We start from the raw sequence: 17,658 nt of genomic DNA on the forward strand, positions 1-17,658 counted from the left end.
GCACCTTCAGCTTTCTATGTTAGCACCCGTTAGTTTTCACACCTTTTTGATTTACACTTCTTTGTTTATATAAAGTTGCAATGTTTTGATCCAACAATTGTGTTTCTTTGTTGTACCCCTAGCTTTCAATGGTTGCACTTGTTATTTTTCAACCCTTTTTGTTTCACACTTTTGTTTCACACCTCTTTGTTTTCATATCTTTTTGTTTATATATATATACAGATTTTTATGGATTTTGAAAAGAGTTTTTGTTATTTAAGTATTATTAATGATCTCACCCTTTGTTAATGATCTCAAAAGTTTCAAAAACTCGATCCAACAATTGTGTTTCTTCGTCGCATCCCCAACTTTTCATGTAGGCACCCGTTAGTTTTCATATCTTTTTGTTTTACACCTCTTTATATAAAGTTTCAGTATTTTGATCCAACAATTATGTTTCTTCGTTGTACCCCTTGATTTCAATGTTTGCACTTGTCAGTTTTTGTATCTTTTTGTTTCACACCTTTTTGTTTCACATGTCTTTATTTTCATATTTTTGCATCTCTTTGTTGTATCCCCATCTTTCAAAAATCGCACCTATTAATTCTTTCACATTTTTTTCATACCTCTATGTTTCAAAAATCGCACCTTTTTGTTTTATACCTTTATTATTTTTATAAATTTCGATAGAATAATGATTTAATTTTTATTCTATGTGAATATCTTTCAAAATTGATTATTTGAGTATAATTCAGTAAACCTAGATTTATATATCTTTAACATTATTCTCTTATTGTCACTGAATCGATTTTTCATTTTTATATATATAACAAATATTTTATTTAACTAATTTAGTTAATTCATCTTAGTCATTATTTATGACTTTTCTATTATACAGTTAAAAAATTACCAAAAAAATTTTAATCGAAATATGAAATTAACAATGTTAATCATTTCAAGTTTTCACTTTTCCGTGCGGTAACGCACGGGCCAACATCCTAGTATATATATATGAAAAAATGGTGTCTAGTTTTGTGACTGATTTTTTTTTCCGTTTTACATAAACCTTATCAAAAAACAAATAGAGATCTTAAGAGGAGGTCCAGTTTTGGAATGGGATTACAAGAGAAGATCAAAAGACAGGAATTCAAATTATTTTACTACTAATCTAATCAAATAGGTTTCGTTAACATGTTTTATGGTGATTAATTAAGAGGTCATAGCTCGTTGAGAGAGAGGGAGAGATGCGTAAAAGCCCAAACCCATGACCGTTCGTAACGACTTCTCATCTCTATAATTACGTAATTTTTGGTTTGGTTATACCAAAATCGATTTTGGTTTGACTAATTGGTTTATATTCAATTTATCTTCTAATTATATATTTCGATGTGGTTTGTTTGTTTTTTTTTATAACGAAAATTAGGTTTAGAAAAGTTTCGAAGAGACTAATCAGGGTAACATATATATGTAAACCACATCATAGATTTTTCGTCGAGTTTAGTTGTTAGTTGTTTTGTTTCATCAACGCTGACATTTAGAGAGGTTTAAGTCACGTTCATCGTTTCAGCCAAACGACAAAATTAAATCCAAGGCTATACAAACTTTGGCCAAAAGAACTATCTTTATATATATGAAGAAAAATAATGGAACAACAGACTATATTGATGAGAAAAAAAAAAAGAAAAAGAACAAAACTACATAGACGAAATTATGTTTCTAGAAAACAGATTATGAAGGATTATCGTCTTTGTTGGTACAATATATGTAAAACACATAGATGCAGAAACATAAATAGAATGCAAAAACTGCAAAAAAGCCTATAAGCACCACTGGCGCCCAGCCCTCCATTCTCCCTTATCCCTTCTCTTTTGATTTCTGTGTTTTGGTTTTCCCTATTGAAAGCCGCGAAGAAAATATTACATATTCTCTATCAAAAGAAGAGGTTTATATTAATAATTAGCTTCGATACTAGTGATGACCAAAAAATGGAAAACTTAGATACGACTAGTGAATGATATATCTTCCTTTTTTTTTTGGGCAAACGAATGATATATATTCCTATTATTGCTCTTGTATCTAAAGAAACGATAAATTATGATGTCAACAAAAAAGAAAAAGTTAATTATACTTAACATTGATACCCAAAGAAAAGAAAATGTAAATTACATATACAAAGTTGGAAATCTTATATTAAATGCTTTTCGAATTGGAAATCTTATATTACATATACAAAATTCGAAATGCAGTTTATAGTAGAAACTAGAAAGCATGTCATATACCCCTAGATTTAGTGAATCATAATCACAATTCTCTTTAGAAAAAAAATTCAGACCTATGTATTTGTTTGTATCTCGTTTTTAGCTTTCTCACGTTGTGTCTTTTATTCTGGTGTGGAGAATAAAACATATAACTAGATGCACGATCATCTTGTGATCTATGGCGGTTAGGTGAGTACTACCACATTTATCAAGAATGTGGTAAATGAAAACTGATCTTTGGTGTATAGCCAGCGAGACAAAATAAAAATAAAAACATTATTGAGACTTTTCTTATTGATTGTGTGAAGAATTATATAACTCATAATCGAAATATATATATATTCCAGTGAAAATATGAATGGCCCCGTACAACTCACTTGCCATATGTATTTTTTACACAATCATATTTCAACAGTTACATTACATATATGACTGAAAATATCTACCAAATATTTATATTCTAAAAGGAAAAAATTTATTGGAAACCAAAAGAATGAATAAGGATCATTATATATAATATCAACCAAGATAGTTTGTGACCATCGACAAAGGAACTAAACAAAGTCCTTTTTTCTCCAAAGCTACTGATAATCCACCTTGGTTTTGCAATGCACTCTCTCTTTTCTCCTATTGAAAATTATCGTATGGTAAATTATTGTTAGATATCGAAATTAATTCGTATAACATATATGCTTGATCAACTATAACGTTAGCGATATAAAGTTAAAACTTAAAAATATTGTTAATGTGTTTCTTACATTAATTGTGTCATCACCAACGATGCAACTCCCGTGTCTAGTGTTGTTGTCCAGTAGGTGGTTCATCATGCTATAGACCTATAAAAGGAAGACAAAAAAATCACAAACTGTTAATTACTAATAACAATTTCATTTATTAATAGGCTAAATTAGTTAGGTACATTTGACTTCTCAGAGTTGATTATGATATACATTGATGTCAAATAGGAACTTAAGAAATGGAACAGATTGTTGCATCAAGTTGTTGGTTTTTTTTTTTTTTTTGAAGTTAATTCAATTATGAGCGAGTCAAAACCCAAAATATTTAAAAATTGGTCGTCTCTCTTGGCAAAAAAAAAGAAAATAAAAAGAAAGTATTCCCTTATCATTGACGTCTAACCTTATCAATCCAATGTCCCATAATCAGAAAATGAATAGATAAGATATAATAATTATATATGTATCATGGATTATAATTAAACAGTCGATCGAGTGTTTTTGCAAAACTAATAGGAGGGAAAGATTATCTAAAGTCACGTTGTTAGAAAAAATCATACAACGAAAATAAAAATAAAGAAGGAAATTGTGCAAAGGTACGTAAATGAATAATGCTATAACTAAATATAGTTCTTGAATTTTCCATTAAAGTGTTGTGTTCTAAATTCTAATACGTAGTGCTTCCACGGTTAAGTCAAGGTTTTTTTGTTTTTACCGCATAATTGTAAACAGTAAACTCGATCTTTTGTGTTGATCAACGCGGCGAAAACCACTAAATTATCACCATTTGGTTGTTAAAATCGTATTCATATATACGTAGAGAGAATGTGAGAGAGAGACACTGACGTTAGGGCTATGAGAAGGAGAAGAGGCAGTGTCTTCAAGATCATGATGACGACCAAATGGAATCTCTCTATTTCTTGTCCTCTTGATGTTCATGGAATAATTATTAGACCCTTCTTGCTTAGACACATGGAGAGTCTTCTTAGTGGCCACGCACGACGCTGCGTCAGAGATGGAGGAAGAGCTACAATCTCCGACGTGCACTATGCTTGAAGAAGCCTCGAAGAAATCCTCAAAGTACATAGTCCAGCTGCTTTCCTCCGGAGTTTGGTCGCCTGAAAACGCCGTTGTTTCATGTTTGTTCATAATGAAACCATTGTTCATTGAACTGTCCATGAAAAATTCGGAAGAGAAAACGAAAAAAAAAAAAAGAAGAAGAAGAAGAAGAGAGTTTTCTTTGTGTGGTTAAGTTAGTTTGCAATTTGGTGGCAGCAGATGAAACATGCGTGAGGGTGTATTATATACATATAGCAGAGTTTTTGAGAAATATATGTTTTTAATAAGCTTAGTGAAGTACTTAATGAATTAATCAAATTATTATATATAATTGTTTCTTACAAATTAATTTTATTTTGCTGTCAATGATGGGAATGTTGGCTTGGAATCTTGGTTTGTGGGGTCGCTCTATCTGTTCTATTCTCTATTTGGTTGGAATAAAAGTTGGTTTGAAATGTTCAAAGTTCAAACCAGTTTAATACTGTGATTCTACAAATTAAAACACAAATATGAATTTTTACATACATAGTTAATTATAGAATTCAAGCTTGAGTTATGAAAATTTTATGAGTAGTATTGAATTATCAAAATGTTTGTAACATCAATAATCTAGAATAGTGTTTCGTATTCTTAACAAATGAATAGTCAAAATATAAAGAAAAAAAAATGATGTCGAAATTTTGTAATATGTTAATTAATCACGGCTATATATTTGTATATTTACACATATAAAAAGTGCTCATGAGTAAGGTTCCAAGTTTTTGGACATGTATTTTCCCTCGAACTACTCTATGATTACTTTATAATCTCTACCGAATAATCGTTTGGTGCATTATCCCCTAACTATAATGTATAAGTATTATATTTATAGGTATATACATATTAACATATAGATATCTAAAACAAAAGCGAAGCCGGTACCCATATTATAAATAATGTTATGCATTCCAGTGTGACGATTGGAGGAAGATGTGTCACATTCGGCTCCATATAAATAATATGAAATGGAAAATGAGGAGCAGGTTTTAAAATGTAAACTACCTATTCGGGTACAATGTCAATAATTAATTAATATACAATTTAGTATTTATTAGTAAATTTTACAGGATAGAAATTAAAAATTTAAAGATATTTACAAGCAAAGTCTAGAGTTCGTTGATTCGAAGAACGACGCTTGGAACGAAACTATATAAAATGTTCTGGTCCTTAGCCTAAAAAGATGTACGAGTCTATGTCTGGAAATTTTGGTAATTTAAAAAATAAAATAAAAAAAGTAGCACGAAAATGGGTACTCCAAGTGTATATCATATAAACCTTAAAATTTTGTATTAACATGTTTAGATCTTGTATGTGGAAAGAAATTTAAAAGCTCTGGTTTTCTCTTTTTTTTTCTTCAAAATAATATTTTCAATTTGGTTTACAGTAGTTTTGATTTTAAACTTAGTTTTTTTTATCAAAATTATTTCATTTCCTGTATTTATCTATAACAACTTGTTTAATTAATGATTTTTTGTATTTTTATATACTTTTTATATTAATATATTTGATTTGTCAAAAAAATGTATATATGATAGAAACAAAGTTCTTTTTGGTTGACTAATTTAATATCATTCAAAAAGAAATTATGTATCAGGATTTGTGCATCATAATAACATGTTTAGAAATCGATAATGCTATAATAGTTAGTTTCGCAATAAATAACTTTTATAATACTTTTTATGTTTTGTACTAATTGTCGTATTGACACTTTTCATATCAGTTAATAAAAAATTACAATTTTTCTTAAATATATTACAATTTCTTTTAATAAATTATATCTTATAAATTGAAATTGATTACGATATTCTTTTGTAAATCTGAAATTAAATGAAAAATTTTCTATCAATTTTTACATTGAAAACCTAAAACAATATTTATCTTAAAACAATGCTTTTGTAAAATGGGAAGGAATGAAAACAAAAGATATTAACTTGCAACTGTAAATTGTATGACATCGAATTTTCAATCTTTCTTTATATATTAATGAATAAAGTGGACTGAAACATCATTAGATTCCTATTTAAATTGTTCTCTTATTTATCCACTTGTTGGTCCATAAGAAACCCACAATTGAATAATCAATTTACTAACTTCTGGATTATGAATAAATCAACGAGTAAATGCGCCGGTTTCACATTATCCACAAATAAATATAATTATTAAACCAATACTACTAAACTATTTTTGTATGGTGATAGTAGACTCATTTCATTTTTTTCTTATAATAATATAGTATCAATACCTTGAGGAGCATGGTTCATGATTTAAGAGAAGAATATCAAAGGCTGTCATGCTGATGAAGTTAAACTTCTGCAGACCATACATACTGATACTAAATTTAATTTCCGTGAATCACACATTAGTTGACATCCTAATTGTCTTTTGTTTTTTTTTTTGTTTTTGTAATCTTCATTGTCTTTGTGGCCACTTTCTTTTCAATTAGCTTGTGTGCATGCGAACTCATATGGTTGCTTATAGTTGAAAATCTTATGTAGGTCCAGTTTGTTTTCTGTAATTATATTCATGGTAAGTCATTGTAATAAAAGGAATTTATGCTTTACTTACATATTTTAAGATCAATTTACGCTTTCGTTTTTTATTTTTTTTTTGATCAAAACGCTTTCGTTCAAGGCTATCAATTTTTATATGAAATTTTGATTTCCCACAACGACCTATCAATGGATAGCCGTTTATCCGGATGAGGCGATTACACTTGTGCAAGCTATTAGTATAAGTTTATAACAATATGATTTACTTTAGTATCTCACTAGCTCAAAAGAAGGTACCATAAAGTTACGTCTTAAAAGGATTTGAATTACCGTAATACCATGCATGTTAAAGCTCGAATTAAGTGTCCACAAATTGAAATTTTTTTACACAAGTTTATTCGGTAATGAATATAAAAACCAACAAAAAAATGTTTTGAGAATTTGTCAACCTCTAATTTAGTAATCTATCGTCATTGACTTTGTAAAACTCTTTGACATACGTCAATAGAAGATCTTGCCAAGATTTTATTTCATTTAAAAATACAACTATTCTATTATTGAGATGCCGAACCTTAGAGATTAATCATATATATATGTGTCCTTTATTTTCTTTATTTTAATTGTTTCGTCAGGTTATATATTCTTTGTTTTACACGATTACTAACGTGAGAGTTGAAACCGGCCAAGACTTTTTTTTTTTTGTTTTTTTTTTTTTTTGATAAAAATCTAGACTAGAACCCGGTTAATTTGAAGGTAGACGAGTTGGTTGGATAAAATAAACGCACCATGGTAATATCAGGATCGACAGCCACAGCTAATCCAAAAACAACGCAATTGTTCAAGCCGAAATAATTTGAGGGTGTTGGTTTTCTTTTCTTTAGCATCTATCTATTTACATCTAGGCTGAAGATTATAAATGTACAAAAGGTGACATAAGTAGTGGCTTGAAAGATACATCAAACAGAATAAGCGAAGTTACAAAAAATGTGTTTTCTTTTATTGGTTGTCGAAAGCATTCTGAAACTGAAACCATCGCGGGTTTGAAGTGCTTTCCAGTGACTAATAATTAGTATTTAGCTTTAATATTGGAACTATCTAGATATCTAATTTGGAATTAGGTATTGTTTTGTAACACCTAAATTGTGTATTAATATGATAATGTAACCAAATTTCAAAAACGAATATATATACATTTAAATTTGAACTATGATACAAAATTACAAACCACACTAATGTAAACTATTACGATATATATCTTAGCACTATTGAAAGTGAATTAGCACTATACTTTCCGATGATTTATAAACTGTCGTAATATAGGTACATAACATATTACACACACGAAATTTGGACAATCGTTTTTTGGATAATATAGAAAATAAATTTGATGTTTTGTTTCTATTGCATGCGAGATGGTTGTGTGAACTTGTTTTAATTTTTCTTTTTCTTATTTTAAGTTAGGCTGAAGGCATTTTAATTTTGGATTTTTTTTCGTGGCTTTTATCATTACTCATCAGTAATCTTTCTTTATTGGTAAAGTGTTCTATAGAAATGCTAATCGATTACTCACAATGAAAAGTTCTTAGTATTCTTGCTTTGGTTTCTTTAGTTATAGAAGATCATCTCCAATATATACTTCTATTTTTTTTTCTCTAAAATAGAGTATTGTGTTCTTCCAATATGTTATTCTATTTTTAACTCTAAAATAGAGTTAGTATAAAAAAATAGAAGTGATAATAGAGTTGTTCTATATATAGAACAATCCTATCAAATAGAGTAAAATATAGAATATAATTGAAGCAAATATTGCTTTATAATAAAATTTTGATTCTAAAATAAAGTGAAGTTGGAGATGTCCTAAGGTTCTTTTCTATATGCTTATCTTTTTAAGTCTTATTCTCTGGACGTTTTTATGTATTCACTGGTTTAATTTCGAAGAAATCTTGACCCTTCTAGAGGTTCTGTATAATTCAACTGTATTCTTTTTGTTTGGGACAAAATTCAACCGTATTCTATTTAATGAATTAGGATGAAAAGAAAAAAAAAAGGTAAGTAATACTTACTAGTTACTAGCTTTGACATTAAGTATACGTGGCACTGGAGGGATTAGTGGGTTTCCAATTAAAGTTTAAAATTAAATAAATTGCGATCAAAGGAATCTTTTGTTGCACTAAGGAATATTACTTTGTACTTTACACATAATCAAATAGGTCAATGGTTTTGTATATTTACAATTAAAGTAAGTTTTGTTGCGTCAAGTCATATCATATGGTTAGATAAACATACAGCTTTTAGCCTTTCAACATATCATATGGTTGTTAATCGTAAGTTAGTATTCGAACTTACAAAATTGCACCTCTTTTCATAGAGTAAAACTCATATGTGTTTTTTCCCCATTCTAAATTTCTTCTGAGTTAGGCCAAATAAGGAGAAACTAAGTGAAATTGCAAATCGACACGTATAGCAATGTGCCGCCACGGGAAACTGAAATGCACATGCTATGACATTCGCATGTGAGCCACCAAAGATTCCGAAGTTGTTAAGCTAAACATGATCATGAGAGAGCGGTTAAGGCCAATGATTAGGACTTAGATTGGTAAGCCGTATCCAAAGAAAAAAAAAAAATTTCTATTTTTCGTAATACTTTGTCTATTTTGTTTAATGTTAGACAATATTAAAATAAATTTAACTATTTTAATGTTTTTCTAGCACCCCAAATTCTCACTGCTAGATGAAACGATTCTTTCTGACAGGACACCAGATCTCCCATATACATGCATTGGATGCTCCAACTCCAACCTATGGAATTGAGCGGAAGCTCATAAGTCAAAACTGCGGTTAAAACAGAACACGTATTACGAACACAGAAGTTGACTGGTAAAATTTAGGAAGTATAGTATTGAAAATGAAATCAACATTTTGAAATACTAGAAAATTCTTTTTAATAAGATGTTCGAAATGATAAAACCATCACATCTGTGTTTCTCTAAAACTGGGGTGAAAGTGCAAGTTTGTGAGCTTATGATCATCAAATTGTATTAGATTCTGAAATGATTAAAACACAATAACGATTTTGGTGGGGCTAATGGGCTTCCGCCGGGCAAGTTATTATAACGTGTATCAACAATTTAGTAAAGTTCAGTTTCTGTCATGTATTAAAACACACCTACTCCTAGATGTAGGAAAAACGACTTTTTCATACCCCGACAATACCCCTGTGTTGAATTCATACATTTGACTATTGATCTGGCCTAAACATACATTATGTTTATGGATATTTGAATTCCGTACCCCAACTTCGAAATCAATACCCCAAGTATAATTGTTGTGCCATAACATACAAAAACGTGTTTATCGACTAACTCTGTTAAGCTTCCGTTTAACCGTTCTGACGTGGATTCCACGTGTGCGCAGCGATCCAAACGACGTCGTTTTGGCTAAACAGAGAAACTAAAATTTCGACCAAAACGACGTCGTTTTGGTCAATTTCTCTCACAAAATCTCTCTTCCTCTATCCCGAAACTCTCTCACGGCAGAGAAACCCTAGAATTTGGGCATTTTCAATTTCGAGTCGATCTGAAAGAGCTGCCTAAACACCTATTTTGGGCTGCCTAAACTACTTCAGATCGACTCAAAAATTAAAATGCCCAAATTCTAGGGTTCCTACTTGCGAGAGAGAGTTTTGGGAGAGAGGAAGAGAGATTTTGTGAGAGAAATAAAAAAACGACGTCTTTTTGGTCAAAATTTTAGTTTCTCTGTTTAGCCAAAACGATGTCGTTTGGATCGTTGCGCACACGGAAGCTTAACAGAGTTAGTCGATAAACACGTTTTTGTATGTTATGGCACAACAATTATACTTGGGGTATTGATTTTGATGTTGGGGTACGGAATTCAAATATTCATAAACATAATGTATGTTTAGGCCAGATCAATAGTCAAATGTATGAATTCAACACAGGGCTATTGTCGGAGTATGAAAAAGCCGTTTTTCCCCTAGATGTACATATAACTTTTGAAGATGGTTGACACTTGAAACTTTTTTTTTTTTTTTTTGGGCAAAAGACACTTGAAACTAGGGTGACCAATCCGATGGTTACAGTTTTCGACTCGTCACTGATCAGTGTTTCAAAATTTCTAAACTCCTTTGATTATTTTACATAAGTTGAGATTTAGCTTCAGTTCAAACTTCATCAACCTTTTTAAATTTTATATATACTTCTTGAAAAGATGGTTTTAAACTTTCAGTTCAATGAAGTTTGGTTGAACCAATTGATCTTACCATTATTAATCGTGTGAAATGTATGGGGCTTAACCGCTGAAGCCTGAAGGCACACTGACTCTTCTTCTTTGGTTCTAGTTTTTTTTTTTTTTTGACGAACCGGTTCTAGTTTATGACTTATGAGATACTTTTTTCGAAGCAAAGTAACTTGAGATGCAAACTTTTGAGTTGATACGTACAACCACCATTGACTTTTTTCTTTTAAGTTGTGTATTTATTTCATGACTAGATATTTTTTGTTGCCACAAAAATATGATGATGTAAAGCTGTAAACATTTATTAATATTACAAACAACAACAAAATATCATCTTAAAAAATAATACATAATTCCAGGCGTCTCTAATTCTATGTGATTTTTTTTTTCTAGGGTAATGTTTGCAAAAATGATGCCAAAAGTATGTCATTAATGCAAATCATATAATTATAACGCATAAAAAAAATCATGTAATCTGTTCATAACACACATACGATTTTTTACACTACGTTAATTTGAGAAACAAAATCTCCAAAATTTGATTTTTAAGTGTATACATATATATTTCAAATAAAGTAACACTTTTTTTTCACAAACATGAAAAGCCAAAAATACCAAAACTGAAACTGTAACCATAAAAGTCCAATAGTAACAATTTATTTTAAGAAAACAAAATAAAAATCGTTGAAAACCAAAAAAAAAAAAAAAAAAAATCAATATCGCATATATACTCCTAATAAGTTGTTAGAAGTATATAATTCACTTTCTCTCTCAGTCTATAAAGTAAAAACATAGCGAACAAACAAAGACATCTAATTTTACTTTCTAAAGATCTCTGTTTCGTCTTTATTTGAATTGAATTGTTCTTCGTTTTCTTTTTTTAGATTCTAGGTCAAAACTTTTGATCCATTCTCTCTCTCTCTCTCTGTGATCGAAAGGTTTAAACTTTTTTAATTTTATTTTATTTTAATTCGACGAAAAAACCTCTCCGGCGATGGTTTTATCGGCGAAGCAAACTTTCTCAACTAAGATCGGACTTTTCCGACGAAACCCTTCTTCTCTACACCAAAGATCTCCACTTTCTCTCTCCTTTCCATCGACGACGGAGCTTCCAAAACGCACCGTTTTATCCGTCACGAAGCCGCTTTATCTCTCTTCTCTGAGAGCCAAGTCTCCGTTAGTGAGACGATGTGAAGCTTACGAAGCTGACCGATCAGAGCCAACGCCTCCGATCGGTGGTGGTGATGATGCTACGGCGGAGGCAGCGCTGGAAACGAAATCGGAAGCGGCTAAGCGTTTGAAGATCGGGATTTATTTTGCAACTTGGTGGGCTTTGAACGTTGTGTTCAATATCTACAACAAGAAGGTCTTGAACGCTTACCCTTACCCATGGCTTACCTCGACGCTTTCTCTTGCCGCTGGTTCGTTGATGATGCTTATCTCTTGGGCTGTTGGGATCGTTGAGACTCCCAAGACTGATTTCGATTTCTGGAAAACTCTTTTTCCGGTAAGTGGGTTGGTGGGTTTTTGCTTTCGTGAAAAGAAAAAAAAAAGTTTGAAACTTTAGGTTTGATTTTGATGTTTACGATGATGGGTGTTTGAGGTTTAAGGTCAAATTGATGCAGATCTTGCAGGAATATATGTTGTTGTTTTGTTGTTACCTGAGTGATATGTTTAGTTTTGTTTGCTTCCTGAGATAAAAACTACTGAGGGAGAGAGAAAGAGAGAAGAGAAAGTGATGTTTTTTTTGGCTGTGTTTGTGTTGATAGGCTACTGAATTTTGTTGTTATAATTTCTGAATTTCATAGCTAAATTCAAGAGTCATAATTTAGCTTCTAGTATATAGTTTTAAAGTATTGAACTTTTTTGATATTTTTGTTGTATTAAAAAGTTTGTTTTTGTTGGATTTGCCTAAAGGTTGCTGTGGCGCATACAATTGGTCATGTGGCTGCGACTGTGAGTATGTCAAAGGTTGCGGTTTCATTCACTCACATCATTAAGAGTGGTGAACCTGCGTTTAGTGTGCTTGTCTCTAGGTTCATTTTGGGTGAAACCTTCCCTACTTCAGTGTACCTGTCACTCATTCCAATCATTGGTGGTTGTGCTCTCTCTGCTCTTACTGAGCTTAACTTCAACATGATTGGTAACATATATCTCATCTTTTTTGTTAGATATGTTCTATATTTTGTTGTGTAATTGGGGCTGATTTATGAAATGGATTTGTTTGTTTGAATTTTGGTTTTAATCTGCGGCTTCTGCTTTTCAGGTTTTATGGGAGCTATGATATCGAACTTGGCTTTCGTCTTCCGTAACATCTTCTCAAAGAAGGGAATGAAGGGAAAGTCTGTGAGCGGAATGAACTACTACGCCTGTCTCTCAATGTTGTCCTTATTGATCCTCACTCCCTTTGCGATTGCGGTTGAAGGACCTCAGATGTGGGTCGATGGTTGGCAAAATGCGCTCGCTGCTGTCGGACCACAGTTTGTCTGGTAAGTTCCTTTTAAAATCTGTTACGAGAAGATAGCTCTTTAAACTCTAAAGATACATTTTATTACGTGTTATTTGCATTCTTGTCTTGTTCCTTGTTGTGAAAGACCCACTTGTCAAGTTCTTGTCTTTAGCTCTTATTTTTATTTTGTTATCATCCCAAAGGATTATGTATCCTGGAGTCTTTTTTAGTGATTAGGCCAGAATCCATCTCATTCGCTTATCCGATTCCATGTTTTCTTTAATCAAATTTGCAGGTGGGTGGTCGCGCAGAGTGTGTTCTATCACCTTTACAACCAAGTCTCTTACATGTCTTTAGACCAAATCTCTCCCTTGACATTCAGTGTTGGTAACACGATGAAACGTATCTCTGTCATTGTTTCCTCCATCATTATCTTCCGCACTCCAGTCCAGCCTGTTAACGCCCTTGGAGCTGCCATTGCTATCCTTGGAACCTTCTTGTATTCCCAGGTAAAACACTCAACACACAAACCTTCAAATGACCAGAAATAAATACTCCTATTATCCATATAAATAAGCGTCTCTTGGCTTTCACTTCACACCCACATGATGAACCTTTGCCATATGATTAGACTTTAAGTCACTTACTATAACTTCCTCAGACATTATCAAGAAACCGTCTTAATTTATTGGTTTGATATAATTCAAAAATCAAGATTTTGGTCGGCGTCCTTATATTTGTTTATCTTCGTGCAGGCAAAGCTCTGATTTGGAGTGACATAAGGGTGTACGGGTGTGGTGTTGAGCTAGTGAATTCGGTTTAAACCGAGGGAAAGAGCTTAATGTAGATATCCTCAATAATGAGAAAAGACACGAGAATGCTTTTAGAGTGTGTTAGGCAGTTTTTTAATTTGAGTTTCTCTTTTTTGAATTTGGGGGAAGTGAGAAGATTGCCTCTTTGTAACTAAAGTGGGATATAGATATTGTCCCCTTGAGAATAAGACGACACCCTGAAACTCTCTTTTCAACTAAGAGAGAACATATCATTTAAAAAGAAATAGAGAATATATTATCTCCAGATTATTCTTGATTTGCTGTCATTATGCGTACACAAGGTTCTTCTTTAACTTGCATGAACTATGTCGGAAAGAGTTGATGTCCAAGTTATATTTTAGTAAAGAGTATTGAGTATTCTATTGACTAAAGGACCCCAAACAGACAATACTCAATAGTAGTAATCAATAATGGATTTTATTACAAAATTAATGTTGATGCTTGGAAATGGAAAACAGAGGCATTAGATTTGGTTCAGACTTGGAAAAGAGTCAGAGAGATGTCTATTGGGAGTTCAGAAGAGGCAGAGAGATGTTTGTGGTGAAGAATATACTAAAAAATTATCCTCTCTATTGGGAATTTGCAATTTGCTTATTTTGCTTTTATTTATTCATCAAAGTCACCACTTCTCTTTTTATTTTTTGCTTAAATCGTAAGGATCACAAGGGGAACATGACACAGTAGCAGATGCTATAGTATATGCGAATATATGTCTTCCAACAATTGGACCTCTTTCATTGTTTTATTTTTAATGTAACATTGGGATATAGTAGTTATTAACCGATTAAATTAGCTGCATTTGTCAGTCTCATAGAGGTCTTTTTGAAGGTATGTATCAATGCATAACCATTGAGATTCGTATTTTCATGTCTGTTATATCTGCCCAAAAGTAGGTTTTAGTTTTGATTACGAGAAATAAGAAAGCAAATTGAGGAACAAAACACTCGAGCTCTTTCAAAACTATGAAATGTGTTTTTATTGATAATCATACATTTATTCAAGTTCTGTTCTATTCGTTTGTTGGAAGAGAAGCAAAGTACAAACAGGTTTCAAGTACAAAAAGGATTTCATTGTCTGAAAACTAAAAAAAAACACAAACAAAAGTGTTTTCTCTTCAAACTTCAAGATATTTAGCCACTGTCTGAACATCTTTATCTCCTCTTCCACTGAAGTTCAAGACCACTCTCGTTCCGTCTGCTAACGTGGGGCATAGCTTCTCGAGGTAAGCTAATGCGTGTGAGGTCTCTAGTGCTGGAATTATTCCCTCTAACCGGGACACTCTTTTGAATGCTGCAAACCGCAAATGAATGGGGAACGCTAGAGTCAAGTTACAAAACAAAGAACAGATTCTAGGATACAGACCAAAAGATGCATACCTTCCAACGCTTCTTCGTCGGTTATGCTATAGTATTCAGCCCGTCCCATGTCTTTGAAAAAACTGTGCTCGGGTCCGACTCCAGGGTAGTCCAATCTGTAAGAGAAAATCAAACCATGTTCATACAACCGTGGCTAATTGAGTACACTATTCGATAATCTACATTCAAACATATGAATAAGAAAGTTGCGACAGGCCTAATGCCCATGATGAACCAGCCCCCAATGGATTGGTCAACCTGCATTTTGGCCAGGCCAAATCAGAGCTGCCTCAGTATGGACCAAGCTGGGCTAGCTCATCACAACATACCTACTTATGATGGCTTAAGGATCTGGATAGAGAAATCTCACTTACCCTGCACTGATGGAGTGTGGTTCAATGATTTGTCCATCATCATCTTGCAGCAAGTAACTCATAGCTCCATGGAGGACACCAACATCTCCCTTCGTCAATGTAGCAGCATGTTTGCCACTGTCCAATCCGAATCCCGCTGCTTCCACACCGATCATCCGGACCTCTTTGTCGTTTACAAATTCATGGAAGAGTCCCATAGCGTTTGAACCACCACCGACACAAGCCACCAAGACATCTGGCTTCCCGCCCCATTTCTCCAACGCTTGTTTCCTAGTTTCTTTACCAATCACAGCATGGAAGTCTCTGACCATCATCGGGTAAGGATGAGGACCCGCCACAGATCCCAATATGTAATGAGTAGTCTCCACATTGGTCACCCAGTCTCTTATGGCTTCGGATGTCGCATCCTTCAATGTCGCTGTTCCAGAGTGAACTCCTCTCACCTGTAACACAAGGAAGGTTCAGAAACAATGTTTATCGCATTTAAAAAAACAGATAGCTAACCAATGAGATAAGTCTTAAGCATCACCTCAGCACCAAGAAGTCGCATTCTGAACACATTAAGTGCTTGTCTCTCCATATCTTGAGCACCCATATAGATAATACACTCCAGACCAAAACGAGCACACACAGTAGCTGTAGCCACACCATGTTGACCAGCTCCTGTCTCAGCAATAATCCTCTTCTTCCCCAAACGCTTAGCTAGAAGAGCCTGAGCCACAGCATTGTTAATCTTATGAGCACCAGTATGGTTCAGGTCTTCTCTCTTCAAGTATATAAGCGGCCCTTCGCCATTTCCACGCCGGTAATGCTCAGTGAGCCTCTCTGCAAAATACAGAGGGCTTTCTCTACCAACATAGTCCTTCAAGATCCCTGCCAACTCTCTCTAACAAAGGATTCATTGACACAAAAACACACATGAATCAGACATTGAAACAAGATTTCGTAATCATATCATTCTCGTTCTGTTCCCTATAATCTCTAACCATTTCATCTATGAACAGAACCTAATTCATTCAGGTGCCCTAGAATTTACATTTCCCATCAACAAGATCCAAACTTTTTTATCAATCTGCAAATGATAAACGCAAAAGTGTATAAATTTGATTCCATACCTGGAAATCATCGTCGGTGGCGAGAGCATAGAAAGCTGATTCGAGCTGAGAGAGAGCGTGCATAAGGGTTTCAGGGACATACTTGCCACCGAACTTGCCAAACCGACCGAACGAATCGGGTCGTTGCCAAAGAGCCGGGTCAGATCCGGGGGCCATAAGAACAGGCGGGTCCTTGGCGATAGTGCAGGAGACGGAGAAAGATGATGACTTGGAGCTGCGAGACGATGGCAGAGGCGTAAATTTGAGAGCTTTGAAGGGTGATGATCTCAAATGGGTGAGCTGAGAAGAGGAGGACGAAGAAGAAGACGAAGGAGGAGATAAAGAAACGGAGGCTCTGAAAGTAGCAGAGGCTGCCATTACTGAATCTCTCTGAGTCCAAACAAATTTATATATTCTTCTTCCTTCTCCTTTGAGATACCCCTTTCAAAGTGTTTTGTTTGGGTGTTTTTATAGATTTCATTGATAGATTCTTTTTTCTTTTTTTTTCAAAAACAATTGGTCAAAATTTCTGACCACAAAAAAAAAAAATTCATATTAAAGTATTATTATTGTTGAGCAAATCAATTTGGTTATTATTTGTGGTCTTTTATGAAGCAAAAACATATACTTGACTTCACCATTGATTAAAAATTACACAAATCATTTGGATTTTTTTTTTTTTTGGTATCAACAAATGAAAAATATTTAAATTTGGATATTCAGATATCTCTGTTTCGTTTT

At 33.1% G+C, this 17,658-nt stretch overlaps 3 protein-coding genes across 3 annotated transcripts; 1 reads left to right on the top strand and 2 right to left on the bottom strand.

Annotated features, from left to right (window-relative positions):
* Positions 1-2,503: 2,503 nt before the first annotated feature.
* LOC147949148 (vascular-related unknown protein 4-like) lies at positions 2,504-4,329 on the bottom strand. The gene is made up of 3 exons (XM_087470898.1): positions 3,818-4,329; positions 2,996-3,073; positions 2,504-2,864 (listed from the first exon to the last, which is right to left on the bottom strand). Exons 1-3 carry the CDS (start codon positions 4,148-4,150, stop codon positions 2,757-2,759), a joined length of 519 nt encoding a protein of 172 aa, XP_087327024.1. The 5' UTR covers positions 4,151-4,329; the 3' UTR covers positions 2,504-2,756.
* Positions 4,330-11,495: 7,166 nt separating this feature from the next.
* On the top strand, positions 11,496-14,338 carry LOC104755091 (glucose-6-phosphate/phosphate translocator 1, chloroplastic). The gene is made up of 5 exons (XM_010477426.2): positions 11,496-12,319; positions 12,730-12,955; positions 13,079-13,301; positions 13,557-13,770; positions 14,017-14,338. The coding sequence occupies exons 1-5, from the start codon at positions 11,807-11,809 to the stop codon at positions 14,026-14,028; spliced, it is 1,188 nt and encodes a 395-aa protein (XP_010475728.2). The 5' UTR covers positions 11,496-11,806; the 3' UTR covers positions 14,029-14,338.
* A 708-nt stretch (positions 14,339-15,046) lies between these two features.
* Positions 15,047-17,454, bottom strand: LOC104731089 (tryptophan synthase beta chain 1, chloroplastic). The gene is made up of 5 exons (XM_010450358.3): positions 16,939-17,454; positions 16,353-16,709; positions 15,824-16,266; positions 15,471-15,565; positions 15,047-15,384 (listed from the first exon to the last, which is right to left on the bottom strand). The coding sequence occupies exons 1-5, from the start codon at positions 17,293-17,295 to the stop codon at positions 15,209-15,211; spliced, it is 1,428 nt and encodes a 475-aa protein (XP_010448660.1). The 5' UTR covers positions 17,296-17,454; the 3' UTR covers positions 15,047-15,208.
* Between the last annotated feature and the right edge of the window lie 204 nt (positions 17,455-17,658).

Source organism: Camelina sativa, chromosome 2 (genome assembly GCF_030686135.1).
Source record: "Camelina sativa cultivar CO46 ecotype springtype chromosome 2, ASM3068613v1".
NCBI classification, from domain to species: Eukaryota; Viridiplantae; Streptophyta; class Magnoliopsida; order Brassicales; family Brassicaceae; genus Camelina; species Camelina sativa.